This window comes from Athalia rosae, chromosome 4 (genome assembly GCF_917208135.1).
Source record: "Athalia rosae chromosome 4, iyAthRosa1.1, whole genome shotgun sequence".
NCBI lineage: Eukaryota > Metazoa > Arthropoda > Insecta > Hymenoptera > Athaliidae > Athalia > Athalia rosae.
This window is the reverse complement of record NC_064029.1, coordinates 16,139,517-16,165,159: the sequence shown is the minus strand read 5'-3', so window position 1 is coordinate 16,165,159 and position 25,643 is coordinate 16,139,517. Positions and strand designations below refer to the sequence as shown.

Sequence of the window (25,643 nt, the reverse complement as noted above, 5' to 3'; positions counted from 1 at the left end):
CCTTGGAGGAGGATGCGGTACATGTAATGTTCGGGATATTTGGAAAAACGCCATAAGAAACAGCTTCCGAACTGTGCTGTACCGTACCGTATTCGATTACGTTGGCGGCCAGACTTTGCTCCGTATACATGTTTGAGGAAAAAGGTAAAAGAAGAAAATTGAAAGAAGCCGAAGGAAGTATCGAACTATCCTGACGATATTAGCTGCACAGGACTCTCCTATAGATATAGACGTTACTCGATATGGCCGTCGAGTAAAGTTTCAGTTTAAATTGCCAATTTCTCTCTTTTCTCCTCCCCCACCCCGTTATCTGCCTTCCTCATTTTTACCCTCCACCCACATACACTGCCCCATATTATTACAGATTCGAAGATAACCCCCGTAGAAATTTGCCACGATCGATTTTCAAGTCAAAATCAATTCGCACCTCGCTCGGTTTCTTTTTTTTTTTTCTTCTATTCCTTTTTTCACTCATCCGTAGATTTTCGACGGTCATTAGAGACTGTCGTTGAAAATTGTTCGTTATTATTCAGAAACTAGCGCGGAAAAGGGTGAAATAGTTATAATTAAAACGGTGCGCTTTTATTTTCCACCAACCGCAGCGGGGATCCGTCGCCGACCGTATAGTTTCGTGCGGTAAAAGTTTTTAATTGAATTTCACTCGAATCGGCTAATTCTTTGGGTATACACGCACACGTATAACGAATACAATTTGAAATTTTGTCGGTATATCGAGCGAAAAGGCGAAGTCGCTGGCAAACAATGACACGAGTCCGTCGTTTTTTTTTTTTAGTTTTTTAGTTTTTTTTCTAGTTTTTTGATTCATTAACAGGTATTCGTGGAATAGAAACTCGCTAGGAGGCAAGAATATTCGCGAGATATCTCGGCTCGCTTTTGAGTTTATTTTATTCGAAAGTATTCTTACCTCAGTTTTCTTTCAAAAAATATGTACCGAGAAGCTTTCGTATATATACGTAAAATTTTCATACGCGAGTTTGTTACACATGCGTCTTCGTGGAACGTTTAAAGTTCGACGCGAAAATACGCGGGTGTATGAGTTAAAAGCTAGGGAGAGAAATTCCTCCAACTATTTCTCTTTCAGTTCGTTTTTTTTTTTTTTCTTTGTTCCTGAAAATTTTCTCTCTTGCTCCGTGTTCTAAAATGGTGTAAAGTCACTCGCTTCTTACGGTATGTATATATGTATATACCAGACCGTACTTTGAAAGAAACTTTGAATATCAAATACCTAGAGAAGCATCTGCTGGGATTTCTTAAGGGTAGGTAACCGACGCCCCGAGCAAAAACGAAGGCCAAAAAAAAAAAAAAAATCACGCTGATTCAATTCGGCTTTTGATAATGCAGAATTTATTCGGATATATGTATATAATGTACGTTAGTTTTCGAAAAGCTTTTTCGGTCGCCAAGCATACTGAAGAAAATAATCAACGAACCGAAACTGCAGAAATTCGGTTTTGACTGACCGTCAAATTTACGCATCAAACGAAATATTTGTACGCCCTTTCAACCCCAAGAACAAAATAAATATCGTAAACTTTAATTTTTTTTTAAATGTTCCCGAACGATTTTTCATTTATTTAATTCTTTTTATTCTCACTTCCTCACTCAATTATCTGAGCTTCGCCGTCGGTAGAAGACGGTGCGAACTTTTTAGTTATCTCGAATGGGGGAAAAAAGTAGAAAAAAAAAAAACTTTGCCACACCACGAGTTATAAATCACAACAGATACCGATGTACGTGACGGTACACCTACCTAGTACAATTCTTTTGCCGAAAGAATTGAGAAGTAGGTAAGATTTTTCGGCCGCATCGCGCGGCTCACGTCGCCTCCATTTTCTTCAATTATTTTTCTTTTCATTCTCGTTTTTTCTCCCGTACGATATTTGTATCCGACCTATTCTTCTTCATCTCCAGCCTCTTCGGACTCGTCAGACAATGGCTGATACGACGGCGAAGAAGCGATGCGACGGGGAAATAGGGGGGGTCAATAATTTTCTGCGCAAATATCGAAGTTTGTTAACTTAGGATGTGGAGTGTTTCGAGATATTTCGGCACCCTCGAGCGCCGTGTTCCTTCATCTTTTTATTTTCCATCACCTGCGTCCTTTTTTTACCTTGTTCCTTTTTTGTTCCGTACACCTTGTTTCTCCGACGCACAGGATCACGGTGGAAATTTTGAGTCGCTTTTCCGTCCTCTGATAAATTTAACTCTTTTTATTGTGCACTTTCAGCTGGTCAACGGTATCGACGGGAACAGATACATATGCGAAACCGAAGTAATGGAGGAAATCGTTCTCGGTAACAGTACGGATTACAACTCCCCCGGGAATCACGCGGTGAAAAATGCCAACGGTAACATCATAACTCTAACGCTGAAGAATAATCACCTGATCGTCGAGACGGAGGAAAGAGGGGTAAGCATTCGATGTAATTCTGAAAATTTCGAAATCCAAAATCCACCAAAAAAAAAAAAAAAAAAAGGGAGCCGCGAATCGAAAAGCAAACGCATCCTTTCGATAACCAAGTGGATCGGGAGGATAGCGATAGCGAAAAAGAAAGAAAAAAAAAAAAGGGGAAACGAATCTCGTATTCCCCGAAGCTAGAATTGAGTGCCTTATCTAACCTAATGTAATATCGAGCGTGTCAATTCACCTTTGACATCGGTCGGACAAGCTCGCACTTATTGAACTCCATTGAGCCGAGAAAGGTCAACGGTTACCAACCAATTTCGCGGGCTAACGTTCCGCCTTGGAGAGCAAAGTTATCTGTATCAACGCGCCGAAAATTCATTCCCTTAACCCGACCCTCTTCCGTTGGGATAACCCTTAAAAATGTCGAAACAATGAAACGTTGGGACGGTAGAGATTGAAATACTCCAACCCTCGGACGAAGGAAGGAAACGCCGTTTCTCAATCAATATCGTTTTCAATCGATACAACCGGGTGTACCTTATAAGTTGTCCGGAGCAATTAACCGCGGGAAGCCGAAGAAAATTTTCAGAAACTCCAAGAGTTGAACTCTCGAGCTTTTTTCAAAGTACATATATATATATAATATATACATGTATATATATAATCCGCGTGGCAAACCGCCAAAGTACCAGCGTCCTCTTAAAACTTGACCTTTACCTCTTCACCTTCCTTTTTCGTCGAATCGGAAAAAAATATCTCCACGGAAGAAGTGAGGGGTACGAAACCCTCCTAATCGTAAGTCTGGCGAAAAAAGAGGCATCGGTAATTGATTATTTTTTTTTTCTCTTCGCGCCCTTTCTTTTTTTTTTGGCTCGGAGCCGTTTCGGAAGGAGAAACGCGACGTGGCCGTTGGTGCCCAACAAGTTTGAAGTCTTCTTGTTGGCAGTTATCAAAAACCGTTATCACGGCGTCTTCTGCTGTATCGCGTCGTGCTTCTAATCTAATTCCAGAGTCGCTTTCGCCGGGGTCTTCCATCTCCCCCCTCCTTTTGTCCCATGCACGTGTCTACCACCCCCGTACCGCGTCCGTCCCCTCTTTTCCCCGCGCTGTGTGTGTGTGTACGCCCGCAAAAGCTGTGGTTAGGTTAGTCGAATGTTCCAGCGGGATGTTGCACTAATGAAAGCCCTCTCACCGCTACTCCGGCGGAGAGGTTAAAGTCAACCACCGTTTTCCCCGAGGTCTGAAAGCGGCGTAGCTCCACCTTTACCTAGTTTACTAAGATTTACATAACGATCCTACGACCCCGATACCCGCCGCGTCATCGGGCCCCCCCCCCCCCCCCCCCCCCCCGCTACGAAATCACTCCGGGGCATTCGTTAGCGAGGATTACGAAGGGCGTGAAACGTCTTCCGAGGAAAATGAAAAGAGAGAAAAAAAAAACAAAAAAAACACCCGACGTCCCGCGAGTATCGCGATATCGAATAATCGCCGACGATCGGCTCGGGTGTCGAGACTCCTCTCCATTTCGACAGCGACGAATTTCTCGACGCGTTGCGTCGACGCTCACCTCGTCCGGTTATTTCCTCGATGAATTTTCATCCCCCGCAGCTCGCGTGACGTGAGGTTTCCTCCGCCCGTCGGCGAATCTCGACTCCGTTTTCTTCCACTCGTTAATTCGAATGGACGTAATGAAAATCTCGTGGGTCTCCTCGGCTCGGCTACGATCTCACGCCCGTCGGTAGCGGTGGATACCCGTCCACACGGATCAACCGGACAGCACCATCGGGTTAATTAGGCCGATCAAATTAGCAGATTAATCTCGACGCTCGGAGCGATAAACCGGAACTACCCCCATCGCAACTGCGGTACAATGTATCAAACCGATCGTGTGATACGCATTTCGGACCGCGGGGATACTCGGAGGTTTCGGTATACCGAAAGTGAAAAGCTCGGTAGAGAATTTTTGGGAAAAAACGGGGAGCTTTCGCTCGTTGGTTTATTCCTCGAACCTCGAGCGCACCGCACACAATGGGCCGATAAAAGTTCTGCTAATTAGATATACGCGAACCACCCCGTAGAAAGTGCGGGAGTTTTGTCTCCCGTTACTCATCGCCGTAACCGAAGTTTCAACTAGATATTACACATCTCGTAATTATATGGTGCACAAGTTTTAATGAGGTTAATGAAGATGTTTTCTTCTATTTTAGTTGTTTCCGTTTGTGTATCTACGGTGTGGTAGTACCCGGTCGTTCGCGTAGCGTCGGTTGAAAGGGTGCAGATGGAACCCCGTTCAAGTACACGTCTGGTATATATGGTACCTCTATACGTGCGCTACGTACGAGTAGTTCTGAAATTTTACTACTTCACTCTATAAAGTGACACTTGCAGAGGTACGCGTACGGTACCTACGTAGAGAACGGCTCTACCGCTCTCGAGGCTTTCAACAATTCCGTTAATTCGATGACACTAGACTCCGCGTTCAAAGGAAATTCGATTAGCCTAGCCCCGCTCGCTGCCATTTCGCACACCTTATCGCGAGTCCGTTTGAAATTCTTCAGAGTTGGTAGTTCCATTCCGTTCCCGAAAGAAAAAACAACAAAAAAAAAAAAAAAACACGAATCAAATAAAGTGGAATGAAAATTAATCTTCGCTCCGGAAATATCGCTCTCACGTTTTTTGCGGTAACGCCGCCACGTATAGTCCGCGTACACGGTGATCAAAACTTAATGTTCCATACCCTTTTTTATCGAGCATACGTTCGCCGCGTAACGGAGGAGGAGGAGGGAGGAGCGGAGGGGTTGAACTTTTACCGTTTCGACGATAAGAAAAGTCGTCACGACGCATCATTATCGCTTACGACCTTCTAACGACCTCGAGATGCTCCGTATTCACCTCAACCTTTCCTTAACTCAGTCGTCGCAACTATTCGTGAAAAGGAGAAGAAGAAAACTCGACTCCCACGATTGTGGGGATTTTCGAGATGAGAAAAAAAATCATCCAACCACGCTCTATTCGCTTCTCATCGTTTTCATTTTTCATTTCCATTTCGGTTTTGCTTTTCTCGCGATTCCAGGTCACGATGGAGGACGCGAATAACCACAAATACGACGACGGCGGCTGTTCCTTCGTCGTCGAAGTTCAACCCGAGTATCAAAGCGACGAAGCGGACGCCACCAAGGGGTCCACCGACGACGTCAGACCCGATTTGACGGACCAACAAGCCCTCGTTCACCGGGAGGAAGTTCCCGACGACCGCGCCGAGGCCACAGGTAGATCGACGGGATGACCGGATTCCCTTTTTTTCCTTTGGAACGAGTTTTCGAACGATTTTTTTCTTAATTTTCAGGCTTCGACAACACGAAATTGTTCGGCAGCACGAACACGGGTCTGTCTCAATCGGATCTCTCGGTGTCCAGTCCGGGATCGGCGAACCCCAGTTATTGCTATGGAAACCAGTTGGAGTATCAGGCGGGTCATTTCGGCTACCCGGTTTACGCCGGCTACGAGACGGACGATCCTTCCAACAAGCTCGAACTAGAGGGCGGCTCGAAATGGGTGGAATTCGACAAATCCCCGGACACCGACGGGACCCTGATGCCCGACACCAAATCTTCAAGTTTCGAGAAGAACGGCGAATTCGACGAACAGCTGAGCGTAAGTCGGAAGAGGAATTCGATCGCTCGACAATTAACGGACGTTCGGAAAAAAAGAGAAAATTTTTTTCCCCCAATTTGTTTCCAGGTCCAGATTCCCGACAAACTGGAGAGCCTGCGAACGGAGTACTCCGGATGTTCGGCTAGTTCGTCGATGGAACATCAGGATTCAACGGACGCGAGTAATTCGACGGACACGGTAAAGTCGAATCCGAATCTCCAGGTGAACGGTTCGACGCCGAACAAATTAGAGATAATGGAGCAGAAGGCGTTGTCCCAAGAATTTTACAAATCGGAGGCAACGAAGCCCGTGATAACCGGCGCCATTTTGAAGGACGACACGGCGCAGGAGGATACTTTTCAAGAACAACAACGGAAATTAGGTAACGGTACCCTGACACCGGAGCACAAAAAGGAGAGAGAATTCCAGTGTAAATCGTTGACGGAGGGCAATTGTCCGACCACAACGTTCGTACCTTGTCACAGACGTTCCGGCAGCATACCGCCGAGATTGATTGAGGAAAATCTGGAACTCGACAGAAAGAAATCCCTCGATATCTACAGTCAGATAAAAACAACCACCAAGAGCATCCTGCCGGGTCTGAGTCCGAAGTTCGAAATATTGAAAAACGAGGTGAGTCCGATCGAGGAAAAAAGAGAAAGTTAATGTCAAGGCGTTGACTGATAAAATTATGACGACCGAACGGTGATTCGTAAGAACCGACAACGACAAAAAAAAAAAAACAAGGAATCCTACAACAAAGTGAAACAAAAAACTAGAAAGTATGTGAAAAATGAGAGAGAAGAAACAAAAAAAAAAAACTTACAGACGTAATACAAAATGGACCAACTTTATCGTGATCTAAATTTAACGGATTACCCATACCCAGGATTTCAGACTAGTCAAATTTTCTGAAAATTCATTCGAGTCCCGCCGAGGCGATACGAAGAAATAAAAACTACGATAAAAGCAAAAAAAAATAGCACAAAGTTTCCCCCGCAGGACCGACAATGCATGTTAATGACTGAACCGGAGCTTTTAATGCGCCCCAGCAAAGTCTCTCGCAGTTCCGACTGGCATCGGACACAACCGACGAAAAGTCGACCGTCTCTACACAGGTATGTGTACACTTACATCGTACATACCTGTATAAATTTTCGTTGCTCCACGAGAACAATTGCGAGCTAACGAACGTAAAACGCGAGTTGACGCCTTTCTAACGTCTCTATACTGAATACTGCACAAATTTTCGTTGTTATAAGTCACGTCTGCGAGCGTGTTTTTTTCGCTCAATTTTCAAAGTGAACGAAAGGGAGAAACAAAAACCTCCAACCAAAAGCCCGTGCGGTCCGATAAATTTCAAATTGTAGAAATGTACACGCGATATCAAATCTTACGAATAATTACGTTGTACGCCTCAACAGAAAAAAAATAAGAAGTTATCAACTAAACACCGGAGACGAATGGACAAAAGATAATAATCAAAAGACGAAGATGAAGAAGAAGGTTTTCATCTTGCTTCATTTTCAATTCTTCCTTTTACTTGCCGCAATTAACGATAATTATACACACGTACGATCGCGTGTACATTACACGAATACATGAAATGCACCGAGTTTTATCAGACAAGAATTTTATAGCACAAGAGGAAATAACAGGGGGGGGGGGGGGGGGGGAATGCGGTAAAAACTGGCGAAACTATACGATAATAAAATAATTAGGGGGTAAGAATAAATCGAAGAGGGGCAGGTGTCTGTCTGTCCAGGGTGTCCCATTCGAAGGAACGCATGAAAACATCGACGAATAAAGAACAAAAGGTCGCTCCAAGTCCAGGGTAAAGATGTAGAGGAGAAATAATGAGGCACAGAAATTGATGATTCCAATTCGGCGTAATTGCAAGCTTAGGCATTGCAGATGTTAAGAAATATTTCTAATTGCGATTCGTTAATTTTCTCACCTTGAACGTACCTCGATAATGACGCTGATATTATACAATTGAAACCGCGTTCGCATGGCCGAGAGTCGACAGGGCGTCGAAGATCGTCATTCCCTCCGTGGATCACCTCCGAGACGCTCCGAATACGACAATAATTTTCACTCACAGATTTTAATAACTCAGATTTTATTACACACGTCTCAACCACTCCGGCCTAATTCTTAGAGAGAACTGAGGAATCGACCGGTCGTCGAAACTTGTAGGTATACTGTTTACGTGATTGTTAGACGTGAAACGGAGCTAACGTTGGAAAATCCTCGTCTCGTGACCCGGCAGAGGTGAAACTATGTAAACATACGACGCGCTCCCTTCGTTCCGTATTGACGACCGTCGGACATAGGCGTTGTACCGGAGAAAAGAAAGTTTTTCGATGAAAAATTTATTCTCAATATCGACTCGATATCAATTTTTTGTTTTTTTTTTTTTTTTTCTTCCTCTCCACTCTTTTCGATTGGACTCTTTGGGTAAATCTCGAAATAATAATAAACTAACAGTATTAAGACTATCTAAGATAATTACTCGTAAGAAATTACTAGATGATACGGAAAAAAAGAAAAAAAACTCTCAAAAAACTCAAAAAATAAACCATGAAATCGATATTAATTGATTGATCGGGTCGTATTATAATTATATAGTATTATCACTACGTAAAACGCAGGCTTAAGATAAAACACGGCGTGGATTCTAGTGCCAAAATAGTTCCTTAAGATTAAAAATTAAAGAAAAAAAAAAAACAACTAATAACACGATAACATATATTATTGTAAAATACTACTATCATTGAATAGTTGCTGTTGTTATTAATTTCTATAATTATTGTCGTCGATTTTTGTTCTCTTCCTATTATCATAAATTATTATATATTAGTTAACTAAGTACGCGTTATGAAAAATTTCAAATTTTATACACTCTATATTATATCTATATACATGTTATATGATTACGTTGAATATTATTGTATAATATTAACATACTGTCGTTGTTATTGATATATATATATATATTTATGTGTATATACACCTCGTGTATATTTCTCTCGATTAACGATCGTTGAAAGTTATTTGATCCTGACTATAGAAAAATAGGACATTTCGTTGTAGATTTTGTTTCGAATGTCTTTATAATTAATACGAAATGTAATTATTTCTTTCCCCCATCTTCTTTTCATTTCGCGTGAAAAAGAGAGAAAAAAATGGCTGTTCAAATTCCTAGTTTGCAACGATGGTGATCATCCGTTCCTTATAAATTAGAGAAAGAAAAGCAGCAGATTCGTCATAAGACTTAGCTCAGATAATTGTACGTTAATAGAAAAAAGAAAAACGAAGAAAAAAAAAATTTATCGAGTTACGAAAAAATTCAAACCTTATCTTTTACCCTCCGCACCATTTTACGGGTTATCCTTTCCGTTGTAATATTTTTTCGATAAGTTTTTCCTTTTATTTCTTTTCAATTTTGTCACTTAAACTTTTCTTTTGCTTTCTTTTTACTTGATGATTATGGTTATTTGAAATGGTGGTAAACGTATAATAAAATGACACTACTAATGCGTATGTACATCTATCATAGTAGCCTGTAAAACTGAAAAAAGCAAAAATAACCCAAAAAAAAAGAAAAAAAAAGCACTAACTAGAAAAAAAATTGAATTTATCGTGTGTTTCGATCACTCACACATTATATAAGCTGTGAAATATCATTATATGTATATTATAAATTTAGTAAAATCTTTTTGTCTGTAATTAGGTGGAATCATAAGAATATGATAGTATAATGATAATCGTGGCGAGCGATTAAAAATACATATTATCCCTATTTATATTAATACAAATATAATCTGTGTGTGTCCGAGTGCAGTTCGAATAGTAGATTTTTATATGCAAAAAATCATGAGAATAATCATGCTCAATTTCATTTATACAAATTTTTTGTCTTCAAGATTTGAGATTAATTTTTGTTCTTCTTTTTAATTTACCGCTGTTTTGAAAATATGTCACTCAATTCACAATTACACACGCACATATGTACATAAAACTACATGCACATTGAATTATATTATCTACGTAATTATCGAATCATAATTTTCTTCTTTGGTTGAAAAGAAAAAATGAAAATTTAATTTTCATCATCGCCAACTCATCGAGAAATCTTGGATACTTTTAATGAAATCATAGACCTCGTCTAGAATAGTTGAGAAAAAATGTGATGCGAGGTTGGAAGAACGAGAACGAATTAATAGAGAAAAAAAAATATAAACTGAAAAAAAAATTAATGGATAAATAATCAAAATGTGAAGTTCAGATCGAACGTAAATTTTTTCCCCCATTAATTGCTTCAATTTTATGGGCGCGATGATAATTTGGATAAAAAAAGAGGAGGAATAAAAAAGCAGGGGTGTAAAAATAAAAAAGAAAAACAGAACAAATAAAAAGGATAAGAAAATTAAGAGAAAATTAGAAAATATAAAATTCACAAACCCCCTCGTATAATTTGACGAAAATTTTTCTTTCGTTGTCCACCATTTAAAGTACAGCAGAGTCGAAAATCAAATTAATGTGAAATATGAATAGTAATAGAGAAGTACCTATAAATCCCATAGACGGGTGTGGATAGTAGATAGCCGTAAAGGGGTAATATAATCTATCGACCTATAGTCGATATAGGCATGAACCTATAAACATCGTAAAACAATTATACTTCGAAAACTAGATAATATATATTACTAGTAATTATGTCATTTAATTGTTAGCCTGAAGGGGGCTGGCCGTACGCTAATTTATCATATTATGCTGTAATAATGAAACAATGCACGTATATACCTATATAAGATATTACATATACTAATTATATGGATATTGTAAGATGATCATTACGATTGATATTATTATTACTATTATTTTTACTGTCATTATTATTATTATTATTATTATTATTGTAATTCAAGTGGGTAAACGTGTAACTTGATACATAAATTATAATATAACATAACATAGTTCGTAATTAAATTTTAAGCAACAGAGCTTAACCGCTCTATCACTCAACCGTTCCATATGATGATCAATTAATTGCAATCTTAGTTAGTATGTTTAGTAAAGTGGGTTTAGTGTGAGTTACTACCTATGAAATTTTCCCCGTCAGAATCACGGGCTTAAATTTTTGCGGTAATTCACATTAACAATTAGTCTGTAAGCTCCAACATTTATACGAAGGAAAGAGAGAAAAGGGGGGGGGGGGGGGGGGGGGGAAACCAAAAACTGCATGAGGTAACGTTTCAATTAATCGTTAAAACTAACAGAAATATTACGATTATGTCGTATCCGCATATATTCTATGGATATGAATGAAAAGAAAATTTGAAAAACCCCACCAGGATTTTTACTATCAAAGAATTCTGTGCAGTAAGAATTCGGTGAATAAGATAAAAGCTGTGGAAGCTCTATCTTGTTGTAATCTAACAATTGGAATGTAATAATTTAATTTTTCGACATTTTTTTCGGACTAAAGTCGGGATGAAAATACCCCACATTTATTCCGTTACTATGAAAAATAGGGAATGAATGAGAAGATTGGGGTTAACTTTTGCTAGTGAGTTTTCCCAAATATGTCGAATAACTATACAAGCATAAATATATTATAAAATATAAATTTATAAAATTTACAGGCTTTTAGCTATAATGTTTTTCAATGTTTTGGAAAATTTGTAATTTTACGTTTGATTTTTATTTCAATTTTTCTATCGTTTTTTTCAGTCAATCGTCGTTCTATGAATTTTTTTTCTCTTTCATTTCATTCCTATCTTCGTTTCGAAGCAGGTAAAAAATGGAACGAAAAACGAAAGTAATATTGTTGTCGTGCTATATTATTACACTATTATAGTAATTGGGAAAAACGAAAAAACCATTGTAAAAAGACGAAAAAAAGAATTCTTAAAAAAAAGGAGATCATTAATTTCTGCTATTTGAAAACGGTACGGTGTCATATACATATGTCAATTTATTTTGCAAAATAAATGACTTAATATCATTCCCGTTGAAAAATATCCACTCACCTTCCCATTGATCATAAGCGTACACCGATTGTTCCTGGATGTGTAAAAAGAAACAGAAAAAAAAAAGGTGAGAAATTTATTATTCATGTAACTGGATTAAGAATGGCAAAACAATTTTTGAGTATATTTTTTTTTTTTTTGTTCATTTTATTGTCGAATCACTTTTGATTTGATATAACCAACCGATCTATCGTTCGTCGTACAATCGTCTAGATCTTCTACGATAGCCGAATGCAATATGCGGTATATTTCGAATTCGGCGTCGGCCCGTTTTCTGGGATTTTTAATCTTCCTTAATTTATTGGCGACTATCCGCCCGAAGAGATCCTCGTCGGACTCTTCGAGCGAATCGCGCTGGTAGTCCATCACGGTCGGCTGTTGCGGCGCATCTGCTTCCGTTTTACGAGTCTGATTTTTGTCGGCTGAAATCGTTCGATTTCTCTTCCTATTGTTCGATAATTCCGTCGATGTCGCCGTTACGCTTAGCGGGGAGTTCGCCCTATTTTCTTCCTCCTCCCGATCACCCTCGTCCTCCGCGTCCTCGTCGTATTTAACCTCGCTCACCGTTTCGGAGTATTCGGAAACCTGCTCAGACTCCGATTCTTCCGGTTCCGGCTCTATCTCCGTTTTTACGAACGTCGTAGGTGCACCTTCTATCCCGAACTTCCAAGGATCTTCGCTCTCTTCCTTTTTCTCGCACGCGTTGTCGTAGTAAGTTTCGTCCTTGTCCATAAAACAATCACCGGAAACGCTCGCTTGGTCCTCCCAACGCGTTTGATTTGACTCCTGGTTGGAAACGATCGATGAATCACACAGAGAAAAAAAGAGGGAAAATTGATTAGGAAAATTTTTTTTTGTACCCTGAACTGCCGGGAATTCGATGATTTTTTTTGCTTCTGACCGGACGATTTTTGACGATAATATCCTTCCACGAATTTAATATAATCCAAAAACCAAAGTCTCGATACGTGAACCTGTTGCAAAAAAAAAAAAAATGGTGAAACTCGTATTTGAGTTATTGCTGAAAACTTCAGCTTCGACAAATTTTTTTAATTCGGATCCTTTTCACTACCCTTCCATCTTCTTCTGTTTTCCTTGCTTTAGCTAATTCCGCCTGATACTGTGTCCTCAAAATGTTAAATTTCAATGTCACGTCCATTCCGGTGGTGTGAGGTCGAATTTGAGATAAGATTTTCGCTATTTCATCGAGTGCCTGTTGGCGCGCCTTCTTATTTCGATGGTCCACGTGTCTGGGATCGTAGAGGCACTCTCTTCTTTTGTACTCTTGCAGCATCTTTATTATTTCCGTTTGCGCCCAATTTCTGCGATGGAAAAAATTGCGAGAAACGTGAAGAATCCGAGGCGATACGGGGCGTCTAAAAATCTGGGAAACTTCATCGAACGTCCTACCTGCTCCCGAGAAGACCAACTTTTTCAGCCTGTTTCAGGGACTTCGGTGTTTTTCGCGTATACTTCGTTGAGTTCGTCTTTTCCGCCATCTGTTGGACCAAAATTCGATGGAAATCACAACGATAATTGTAACGACATTAATAATGACGAAATAAACGAGTCTCGGTCCAACAAAGTTCGCCCATTTTCTATCCAAGTCCAACATCCCTAAAAAATAAACCCTCGAACTAGGTACTCACGATGTAGGTCTCAAGTTCGCCTCTATCGGAATAAAATGGAGCCAAATATTCGCCGAAGCTCACTGTGACCGGCAAAAACTTGACGAAAAAAAAAAAAGACGAGAATATGCAACGAAAAAACAAATTCCAAATTACTGGCTTCGGCAATTTCAGATTCTATTTGATATCAAGCCGACCATTTCGTCGAACAACAACTGACCAAGTTTGTCACATTTTCCGACACTATGCGACGAATGTTGGCCAAAATATCGCGTCGATCTACGGAAAATTTTGGAACAATTTCGTTCAAGTTACGGCTACATCTGTTGGGTGGAATCGAAACGAGGAGACCCTCGCCATCCCTTACCAAGGTACGTGATTTCCGTCCCTCTACGCAGGGTAAGTCTTATAACGCGCCCTCGTCATCCCTTACCGCGGATCGATGTGGGGTAGGAATATGCCTATCGCGGAGTTGCCGACGACGGAGACAAAGGGATGACGATATTTTCGGGGGTCGAAAGTATCGCGTTTCGCTCAGCGGGGGTTGAAACTGAGGTTTCATTTTTCTCTACCCTTCGTTGTCGTTCGCGGGGTAGTTAGAGGGCCCGAGACATCTGACGGTGAATTTTTACAACCCCGTTAATTCGAAACCTACCCCCCTGCTGCCGACATCTGGTGGTGCGGAAATATTCGCTCGGCAAAATTTCCCCTGAATTATGCATGCGCGTTTTTAATTCGGTAATCAATATTGTAAAAACCGCCCCCAGATATCCTTGCGCCCACCTATTTTTACCTCCGGATATACAAAATGGGAGCGGCCGGACGGCTCCCCGGAAGAGAAATGGAACCGGAAAAAGAATCGCGTGTTTTGGCTGTACGATTCGCTCTCATCGGTGCCAATGAAAAAATTTCCACGAGATGCGATAGAGAAGATAAAAAGTCGGATGAACGAGAGAAATAGTTTGTGAAAAACGTACATTTTTTTTTATCTTTTTCTTTTTCCTTTTGTTAGTAAAAAAAAAAAAAAAAACAACGTTGCGGTAGGAAATTGATCGGACTACTCCGAAATAGTGTAAATCGTTGCAAGTACGATGGTAATGACAATCCTGTATCGGAGGTTGACAATAGTGCGATGACGTTATCGATCGGTAAATAAACGAAGAGTAACTCGAAACCGTGCGTACGACACGCGTAACGCGAGTAATAAATTTGCCGCCTAAACACCTTATCAATAACGATCGATGGTACCGAACATCGGTGTGTATGTACGTAAAAATGAGCACGTATGAGGTATGTACGAGTATCGCGAATTTTGCAGTATCGGGTAAAGCGGTAATAGGAGATCGTCGTACGGTTGCGCCGCGTTGTTGGAAACTAAAGTTTTTGCGATGAACGCGACGCGTTCCGTTTGCACGGGTTATTAAAATACAAACAAATCCAAAGGTAAAAATAGTTACGATTAATGGCTTGTTAAAAATCCAGAAATAATCGCGCTTCACTCGATCCGCATATCGTGACGCTGAAATTAGTCACGTGGTATGTAACGGCGTAACAAAAATGGTACGAAATTATACCCGTGATTTGTAAAATTTTCGCGCACGTCAAAAAATGGTCGAACATATGTTGACTCCGTTCTTTTTTTCTCCCTTTTTTATTTCCGGTAGCGTATGAGCCTTGCGGAAGACACGAGGATAATCCTATTTCCGGCTAATGATCTGTTAGAGACGGTGTTCCTAACGAACCTATACCCAGCTTTTATTTCCCGAATCTGACGGGGAGATGGTGAGAAAAAAATAGTCACGAGAATCCAGTGGGAGGAGAGAAAAATAGAAAAATAGCGATGAAATAGAAAAAAATAAAATAGCATGGTTAGCATGCTGTTGACACTGTACCACATTAACGGAACGTACATTTCTGATTTTTAAAAAACTTTTCTCAGCGGCGAAAAAAATGAGAAAACGGTGAGAGTGGAAATTCAATGGGCGATTTTCCAAAGTCCTCTGGAAGAGCGAGAGTTTTTTTTTTTTTTTTGGCAACGTTGAATATTCCGCCGTGACGTTAAATGCGGTAGAGCAGCGTGCGTGTAATATAGAAATGTGCGGAATCGTTGGGCGGGTGGTGGTGGTGGCGATTGGTCGACGAAGGGGGGAGGGCAGACGTCGCGGCGGAGGTAAAGGTACAGATACAACATTATGAAAACACGAATGTACTTTTAAATCAATACCTTACCCATCGCATTGTGGAATAGTAGTGGGGAGGGCCACCCCGGAATGGAATAACTCGCGTATAGGAGTAGCAGCAGCAGCAGCAGGAGCAGGAGCAGGAGCAGGAGCAGAAACAGGAGCAGGAGCCACGGGATCTATAGCCGCGGAGAGCGTCGGCGGAGGCTTCCGCCGTTAGTAGAATGAGGAGGACGAGTATGATAAAGAGAAAGAGGAAAAGAGAAAGGTGGAACGAGGAGGAAATAGGCTGCGGGAGGAGAGAAGAATAAAGAGGGGTGGAAAAGTGCGCGGGGGATGGATTTGAACGATGGAACACGGGGGGGAGAGAGGATGAACGGGAAGTGAGGCGGAGGGGTGTAACGGGGTGAGTAGGGGGGTGAGGGAGGGGGGGGGGCGGCTGGTTACATTTCATAACATTAACGAATGCCTAAAGTCCGTAAGGCTTTTATTGTCGGCGCCATCTTTCATTATGAAATATTAAAGCTCTATCGACATTTTAACGTTTCTTTTTACGACATTATATGCAGGGATCTCGGCGATATTAGAAACGTTAACACGTGAAAGGACGGTAGTCCATTTACGATCGGAATAAAGATAATGTCGTTATCGATGAACTCCTCGATCTTCGATCCCCACTACCACCCCCACCACTACCACCCCCACCCCCGCCGTTATTACCGTAGGTAAGCCGCTGCCTCATTTATCTATTTTTCTATTACAACTTCGTTTTATTTTACGAACAATCTATCGCACATTCGAACTCTGGAAAAACAAAATTGGCGAAACGCGGCTCCAGGCTTTGCGAAAATTGCTTACCTATCGCGATCTCGCCGGATGTTAATCCGCTCCGTAAAAATTGTTTTTAATTTTTATTAATTCAAACTTTATGAGATCGTGTACACCGCCGAACGTCGAGAGACGTGACGTTAAACCTCGTTTGATGGACGTTTCGGAAAAGCAACAAAAAAAAAAAAAGAAAAAAAGAAAGAAAAAAAGACAGAAAAAGACGAGAGTCAACGATAAGCGAAATGGGATAAAAAAATATGCGGGTTGAACAGAATCGTTGCGAGTGAAAATGCGAAAAATCGTCAGAGAAAAGTTTAACCGAAATTTCGAAACATTTTCCAGGGGTACCACGCTGCATTTCAAACATACATGTCGTACGGTTCGTCGTAAAAACTCGTTTTTTTTCTCCCGCTCTGCAGTATGGCCGAAATACAGGGGGGGTAGGTGGGTACTTGTCGCTCGTTATTCGTAGAGCTTTGGTTCTCATTTAGATTTTTCTTTATTCCCTTACCTTTTAATCCTCATCTCCTCTCTTCTCACTCGCTTCTATACTTTCTTTGACTCATTTTCCCCGCTTCACTTTTTCCATTAATAGGCGTGCGTGAAGCGCTGTACACGTATAATGAATTTCGAGTTTATTTTTTGCTCCCACTTTCTTTTATTCAATTTTTTTGGTTAATTCCTTCTCTTTTTTCTCAACTCAGCTTGTTATCCTTCGAGGGTCCTGAGCAATTAGGGAAAATGCAGTACATGCTTCGTTAACTTTTGATTTCAATTTTTCCGTTTTAATTATTTTTCGTTTCAATTTGTTTAATCACATATATTTTTTTGCTCTTTGAATTGTCGTTTTTTTTTTCTCGTTCATTTTCTTCTTTTTTTTTTTTCATATTTCGCTTCATTTCCCGATGTTTTTCAGTTTGTCAATTATATATACCTACACGTGCAGCGCGAGCGGGTAGATATCGCGTACACGTTGAATAAATATTTTAGAAAGATTTATTATTTCGAGGATCGCAAAATGTACATAGATATATACATAACAGTCGATTCGCTAATGGCTCCTCTCACTCATATCTTCTGGCCCCCCGGCCCCACCCCCACCTTCCTCCCTCCCTCCCTCCCTCCCTCCCTCCCGCCGCCCTTACCCGATCTGAATAAATACACGTTTTACATCAATAACATCATCCCCCCCGTGTGCCGCGTTCAAAGAAATAATGAGGAAGTTACAATTTTATTTCCTGATTTCTTCAACACAACAAGCTTGTTTACATCTCAAACAGAAATTTACGTACACACACACGCGTATACACGGACGCGGATACATGTACGATGATTGCATACGGCGGGAAACCGAAGATCCTTGGAGCCTCAGTCATCCCTTATTTTTCCTTTTATCTGACGTTTCACTTTCCACTTTCCCTCCTCTTTTGGCGCGAGCTAGATGTTTTTTTTTTCTTTCTCTCCGCCTCTTTTTCCTCTTTTCCTCTCCGTGAAAACGTTTCTCTTCTTCTTTTTTTTTTCTCCATCTATTCCTATTTCACGAACGAGCTTTTTCTCCACCGTTCGTCGACGTCATTCCGTTTCAGTTCAACTCCCGCTGCGCTTTGCAAGATAGAATTCGAAAGTCATCTAGTTTCGGTTAATAGAGACAGTTTTTTTTTTTGGTTTTCGAAAGTCGTAAGGCATCGGAATTTTTCTTCTATCGGTTGGAGTCGATTCTGTGGGGAGGGAAAAAAATAAGAAAACAGAATCAGGGTCGCCTCCCCGGGTGGGTATGCAAAGGTCACGAGAGCGAAGAAAAAAGCGTCGAGAGAGAGAGAGAGAGGGAAAAGCTTTTCCTCCGAGTTATCGGGGGCCGTTCGGAATCGTCCGGGAATCCGGGAGGGTAATTTTGAGGTTCGGAAGATTGAGAGGTTCGCTTGACGATGAAAATGAGGGGTTCGATGTCTCTGCGGAGGCTGTGGCCGCGCGCGCGCTACACACACGTACACAACATGTGACGGGTAATTGGTGTAATCAAAGGAAAAAGTATAATAATAAGTAGCACAAATGATTTCCCGGATGCCTCGGACCCGCGATCTCCGGGTGGGTAACAAGCTTGTTTACATCTCGAAGTACCGCTGAGAAGCGATGCGTACAGGAAAAGAAGGAGGCTGGAAGGAGGCGGACGAGGACCACTTCCGATTCCTGACATCTTTCTCCCTTCGGCTTCGCATTCCGCGCGCCTCGCCCCCTTCGACGGAGTCGCCTTTGGCACGCTCCGGATCCTCCACCTTCTCCCTCCTCTTCATCTACTTCCTCGCTTCCCGTTCTTCTATTTTCTCTTTCTCTTCTCCTTCGCGGTCCTCCTCGCTCTCGAGCACCCCCCCCCCCCCTCCCGCTCTTTATCTTACTCACTTTACGTCTCGCCGCCACTTTTCTCTCTCGCTCTCTCTCTCTTTCTCCGAGAAGCTCGCGTCGGGTTTTCCGATACGTGCCGCCCGACGGCACGCTTTCGCCCCTGTGTCTCCCTCGCCCGCCATCTTAACCGATAATACCCTCGCAGCCGCCCCTTGCCTTCGTGTTTGTAAACATATGCCCGCAACCCGCAACCCGCACCCGACAGACCCGAGACCCCGAGGCTCTCCTCTACCCAGACCCATCGCGGCGCGACGTCGCTCGCTCCGGAGGTGGAGGAAGAGAAAGAGGAAAGAGGAAAGTGGGGTGAAACGGGAGGATGAGGAGGAGGAGGAGGAGTAGATTGTGTTGGAGGCGGACGACGACGGCCACCTGTATGCTTCGCCGTCCGACCGTACCTTACCTGTTACACCACGCTTTGCTGATACGTACGTATGTATACATAATACATACGTATATATATGTATGTATATATATATCAGCCATCGCGTATATAGGTGTATCCGAAGCGAGCCGTCGTGCCGTAGAGGAGGAAAATAGATGAGGGAAGGGAGGGAGCCCGGTTGCAGGGAAAGGCGCGACGGAGGATCCCGACGGAGAATTTCCGGTTCCGGTTAACGAGTAGGGTCATCTAATTACGAGAGATGACGCGTCTGGATTAATTTTACCGCCACTTCGCCGTAAGGGCGAATGAGACGTCAGATTTATCAGAAAATTCATCAACCGATCGTCGCTTCGAATTATTGCGCCGAAAGGTCGTCGTTCGTTTTCCCTTATGTTTTTTTTTTTTCTTTTTTCTGCCCGCACCCTCAAGAATTTTTCTCCCACATGAACGGCGCTCTCCCAATTTTTCACCCATAAATTATCCAATTTTCATTTCTCTCTCTCTCTCTCTCTCTTATCGTCGAAACGAATCGAATGGAGACGGTGGGTGGTCTCGGTTCGGTGAACGGGATCGATTTTCCCGCCCCTTTTTGACTTTTGCCAATTTTCTAACGGATTCCTAATTAACTCGAGAACCCTTTGAGAATGGTAATACGTGTACCGGGGACTCCCGACGTTCGTACCTCGCCGCGTCATAACCCGTTCTACGTAATAATCGTGTTTACGAATATTATGACTCGAAGAATATCGGAGTTACCTCCTCGGTCTTTCAAGACTTTCACCCTCCGCCGAGGATCTCTACGCTTTATAGTTTGCGCGCCCCGACATCTTTTGAGGGAGAACTTATGAATCTCCGGAGTTGGATGTTACGTGCACATATACACGAGCGCGTCCGCGTACGCGTGATACTTCTCTCTGTGTATATGTATGAGCACTTGCGTGCACGTGTGTGTAACAACCTCACTATATTCTATCTCAGCTCCGAAGTTATTGTCGGTGACTCTGCAGCCGCAGCCACCGTCGAGTAGGTACCTACCCCGGTTTGCTCCCGGCAGAATTCACGTTGAGTAGATATCGCGGGGTAGAGCGCGAGAGGAGCTTTGAAAACTTTGGAAAGCTTCCCCCCCTCTGCCCCGCCGCCCCGCTGCCCCCGCATTTTCCACCACCACCACCCCCCCCCCCGCTTTGTCTATTTAACATGTAACCGGTACTACGGTAGGATGAGCCCCTTTTTACCCTCCGATCGTACCGCGACGTTCTCGAAATCAAAAGCCAGAATTTTCCAGGGACGAAAAACGCGCGGGGAAGGGATGAAATTTATTTTCAGAGAAACACGGCTGCTGGGCGAAAAGAGAAAAAAATGAATTACAAACGGTGAAACAGTTCCAGAAATAATTTCCCTCGAAAATGCGGTACTTCGGAAAAAGTACAAATTTCGAAGCAGATATCGCACTAGTCTTCTTATTTTTTCAAAAATCCTTACCGAAACAAAAACTGTCCGACGAGTAACGTGTCGGATCTGCACAGCTGCGGTGGCAACAGGTGAGAAATTGGTTGCGGTGGAGCTTGGTGTGGTCGGAATCGGGTTTTACGAGAACGATCTGCTGCCGAAAAAAATCCGTTGGAAACGTAAGAGATATGGAAAAGTATGTGGAAAAATTTGTCCGTAAGTAAGATAATACGGAGAACGTATGTGATGTACGTTCGGTTACATACTTATGTACGTACATTTCATCATATATATATATATGTATTATATATGTGAAGAGGCATGACGCGGCGAAAAGTTACGGCCCTCAATAAAACGACGCTGTTTTCTGTAACATCTGCACCCGTGGCAAATCCGAGGGAATAAAAGTTCTCCCGCGCAAGAGAAAAAAAAAAGGAAAGAAAAAAACGGAGCGAGAGAGGATCTTTTATTTCGAGTAGGTAGCCGCCCTACGAACTAGGGATGAAAAATTCTTGAATATATATTCTTATTAATGAAACAAAGCGATCGAAGGAAAACGTGAAGTTGTCGAGTTTCGATAATCATGGTTACATAACGTCGATCGTTTTATCAAAAATTGAACGTCAGGAAAAAGAGGATCGCGGAGGTATTCTTATCTGCTCCGATATTCAGGGGTAGCAGACGACGACGTAGTGAAAATATTCCATGTCCGAGAATGTCAGTGGGTGAAAAATTCGTTGTAGAAATCGAGAGTGGAGAGGAGAGAGAGAGGAAAAAAAAGAAAAAGGAAAGGGAGAAAAAGATACTTCCGTAAATTAGCGGGATATTTCCACCGCGCCGGAAGATAATACAGCACAATAAGGATATACCTGCGTCCCGAATGGACCCGAATACAAAGCTTAAAAACTTCCGGGTGATGCTTTGTGGCGTAGTTTCCACCCCTCCCAAAACCACCATCTTTTTTTCGTCCTTCTTTCTATTTTTTTTTTTTTTTTGTTTCGTTCATTTTTTTAAGAAGGTTTTTTTATTCTTCGTTTTAATGTATTCTCTTTTCTTTCCCTTTCTTTCCTTTTCCCTTTCCTTTTCTTCTTCTTTTTCTTTTTCCTTTTTTTTTTTCATTACTCTGCGCGGATCAAAAGGTCTCGAGCACGCCTCCGGCGATCGTGTAAAACTGTTTATATTTCATTTTCTTAACGAACACACATATATACTCCCACCAGGTACCTGTAACTACATAACGTACAATCGTATGTACGTGTACGTACGGTAGCCAACTTTTTTTCCCCATTTTTTCTGTTTCTTTTTTTTTTGTTTTATTTCTGCCCCGTGAATTATAAAGAGTTAGCAATTATAATTTGGGGAAAAGAAGGAATAAAATAATTCGTTCCCATGGTGGAAAAAAAGGAAAGTGGAAATAACGGTAACGACGATAATGCTTTTCGGTTATCGGACGAATCGCGTTCGAGAACGAGAGTTTACGCGAGAGTGAAAATGAAAAGAGGAGCAAAAATTTGAGATCTGTGGATTTCGTGATACGATGGCGCGCTGAGGTAGCGATACTATTTAAAAAACAGTTTCCGTATAACGGGAGGAGGGTGCCCAGGGGGGGGTTAAAAAGCGAGAGGACTCTAGGGCTGGATGGTTAGAGGGCAGAGGGCGGAGGGCGGAGGGCGGAGGGTTTCGGCTGATGAGGGTGGTGTTTCTGGTGGGGTCGCCAGGCACGTGGTGCTACTATTGATTTTAATTTTAGTGAAAGGGTGGAAAAATTAGAAGAGCGCGACGCGGCAGGGTGGTGGTGCTGGGGGAGGAATCGGGGCTTGGGGGGGGAGGGGTTCGGGGTTCGGGGAATTCTGCCGAACAGTTTCGCTTTCATTTCCCTCTTTGCTCGAAGGTCTGCACAGAGCGCGGCTTGACGAAGCTTTGGTGGGGTGCGGTGCGCCATGGGTAGATTCGCGGGGGCGGAGGTGGGGCGCGGGGGTAGGGGGGTATGGGGGTGGGTTTGTGAAAAGGGGAAAGTCCAGGGGTGACGGGAAAATGGGGAAAGAGAACCGGGGGGGCCGGGGGGAGGAGATTGTGAAAAAGAGGGGAACGAACCCTCGACTATGTAAAACACAGAGCTCGCGGTACGCGGAGTCCGCATTAAAAACCGGGCCTTGCCGCCGCCGCCGCCGCTCTTCCTCCACCTCTTTCATCCTTTCACTCGCCTCCCCCTCCCCCCGTCCACCACCGCCGCCTCTCTCTCTCTCTCACCTACCACCCACCTCTTTTCATCCCGACCCCTCTCGTTCCTCCCTTCGCTTTTCCCCCTTTTTCCACGAGCCCACCGCCACCGCCAACAACCACCCCCCGCGAACTACCTACCCTCTTTTTCGCTTTTTTCTCTGTCCCGCGATAATTCGCATTGTCGCAAGGCCCCGCCGCCCGTTCTTCTAAATGTTAGGTATACGTACATATATATAACACGATGTTATAATGTACACCAGCCGCTTTTCCATCAACCAAATATTCGATATGTATGTAGGTATTATGTGTATCGCATATATTTACAATACGGCGGATCTGACACTTCTACGAGTGATAAATGCGCACGACGAAAATGTATTGGCCGAACGAAGGTACACAACATACGTACATAGAAATGTATATGTGATACATCGTTATATAGAACCGCAGGATTTTATTTTACTCGTGTCAGTAACTCGATATCGATATTACTATTATTACACTCGTGCCCGGAAGACGGGTTTTCCGGTTGTTTCCGGTACGAAGAGAGAAGAAAAAACGAAAAAAAAAAAAAAAGGCCGAACGAAGAAAGGGAGAAAAAACGTTGTGTATCGCGGCCGTGGTTTCCCTGTTCGTTTTTTCCTCCTTTTTTTTCTTCCTTTTTTTTTTCCGTTCTTTTTTTTGTTCACCTCGACAGCACGAAGGAAATCAACAGGCGCTTTTCTCTAAAAAAAAAAGAAAGCCGCGTACGCCGCTCGAGATTCCGTGAGGAAATATTCAAATCTATTCGACGCTTTTGATTTCCGATCTACCCTCGGTAGGGTTTATATATATAGGTGGAGCATTCCTCCGCGTCAAGAAACCCGCGGACGGGTTATCAACTCAATTAGAATCCGGGCAGACGCCGATGCCCGCCACGCGGTTATATCAAGGGGTGGACTCGCAAACCCCCCGCAACCGAGTAGTAGCCCGTAAAAGGGTCACGCGACACTGACCTCCTATTCACGGATAAGAATTACAACGCCCTTCGTCGTGTTTTCATTCGGATCTTTCTACCTCGCCTATACACAGCGATCTCCGCAAATTCGACAAACTGGAATAATTTTCTCAATTTTTACCAAGTAGTTTTTGGTGCGTTTCGTATTTTTGGATTATACCGAATTTTTACGAAACGATCGAACGAACGAAGTTTGAAAAATCCCAAAAATGAAAGAAGCTGAAAAAAAAAAAATGATTGGAACAAAATTGCGTGTGCAAAAAAAAAAAAAAAAAAAAAAAGTTGGAGAGAAAAAAAAAACCAGAACCAACAGCCGGGCGGTTGAAAAATTAATGCGGCCAAAAACTCATTCGGTCCTCGTCATTACTCTCATTGGCCGACACCGAAAAAATCCCATCGAATCAGCTGCGAGATGAGGCTAGCAATTAAAACGCGGAATGGCCGAAGGGGAGTAATAAAACGTACGCATTGCGCAGAATTAGTTGATTAAAATATAAAAGAAGAAGTCTAGATGGTGGGGATGGATGGATGGATAGGCGAGGGAGGTAAAGGGGGGGGTCGGGGCTGGTTGTACCAGAGCTAGAAGGTGGCTTCAGCCTCCCTCCCGTTCATCCCCCTTTTCTCTTTCTCTGTTTCTGCGATGTCTTCCCTTCTTCTTCTTCTCCTTCTCGGTGCGTTCGTCTCGCTCGCTCCCGCGTTTCCGCAGCCCTCGGTGAGGCACCCCCGGTTTCGGTCCTCCACCATCATCCGCCCTCGGAAGGGGGGACTGCGTAGGGACGCGGAGAGTAAAAGCGAGACGGATAGAGGAGAAGGAAGGATGGAAAAAGATAAAGAGAAAGCGAGAAAGATAGAAACCGGTTAGAGAGAGAGAGAGAGAGAGAGAAAAAGGAGAAAGAGAGAGAAAAGCAGCCCGGGAAAAGAAATAATCTGCGAGCTGTATTGACGTTTCTAGTCTAACTCTGATTGAATTATGCATGAGCACACCAGTGTTGCTGAAGTTGTAGCTGCTGCTGTTGCGAACGCGACCTCATCCCACCCTCTCGTCCTCCCTACCTCCCTCCCTCCCTCCCTCCCTCCCATCCCCCTCACCACCTCTGTACACCCTCTTTCCTCTACGCGAAGTATAATTCCCTCCATCTCTTTTTATTCCGATCACTTTTCTCTCGCCAGCGTTACACACCTGTACACACGTCGTCGTTATCGTTACGATTATTATTATTATCATCATCATCGTCGTCGTCATTGTTATTATTATTATTATTATTATTATTGTTGTTGTTGTTATTATTACCGATGTATATCGCCAGGGTGGTCGGATAATCGCGGACCTAATCGCGTGTCCGTTTCACCTCATTCAATTTATCCCCAGTCGCACTCGAAATTGGTGGTATATACGTACTGTATTCCTTGACCCTCTTGGTTCCTGAGATGGGAAA

The 25,643-nt window shown here is 42.7% G+C and overlaps 2 protein-coding genes across 2 annotated transcripts in view; one reads left to right on the top strand and one right to left on the bottom strand.

Annotated features, from left to right (window-relative positions):
* Nucleotides 1-11,309, top strand: part of LOC105689997 — an 83,966-nt gene extending 72,657 nt beyond the window's left edge. Inside the window, exons 5-8 of the mRNA XM_048654177.1 lie at nucleotides 2,249-2,431; nucleotides 5,502-5,697; nucleotides 5,775-6,082; nucleotides 6,170-11,309. Coding sequence (XP_048510134.1) covers nucleotides 2,249-2,431; nucleotides 5,502-5,697; nucleotides 5,775-6,082; nucleotides 6,170-6,748 — 1,266 coding nt within the window. The 3' untranslated portion in view covers nucleotides 6,749-11,309. The remainder of the gene's footprint in view (nucleotides 1-2,248; nucleotides 2,432-5,501; nucleotides 5,698-5,774; nucleotides 6,083-6,169) is intronic.
* LOC105689996 overlaps nucleotides 10,980-25,643 on the bottom strand; it is a 48,363-nt gene continuing 33,699 nt past the window's right edge. The window contains exons 3-6 of the mRNA XM_048654178.1: nucleotides 13,531-13,619; nucleotides 13,193-13,442; nucleotides 12,981-13,094; nucleotides 10,980-12,906 (exon numbers count right to left, since the gene is read on the bottom strand). Coding sequence (XP_048510135.1) covers nucleotides 12,268-12,906; nucleotides 12,981-13,094; nucleotides 13,193-13,442; nucleotides 13,531-13,619 — 1,092 coding nt within the window. The 3' untranslated portion in view covers nucleotides 10,980-12,267. The remainder of the gene's footprint in view (nucleotides 12,907-12,980; nucleotides 13,095-13,192; nucleotides 13,443-13,530; nucleotides 13,620-25,643) is intronic.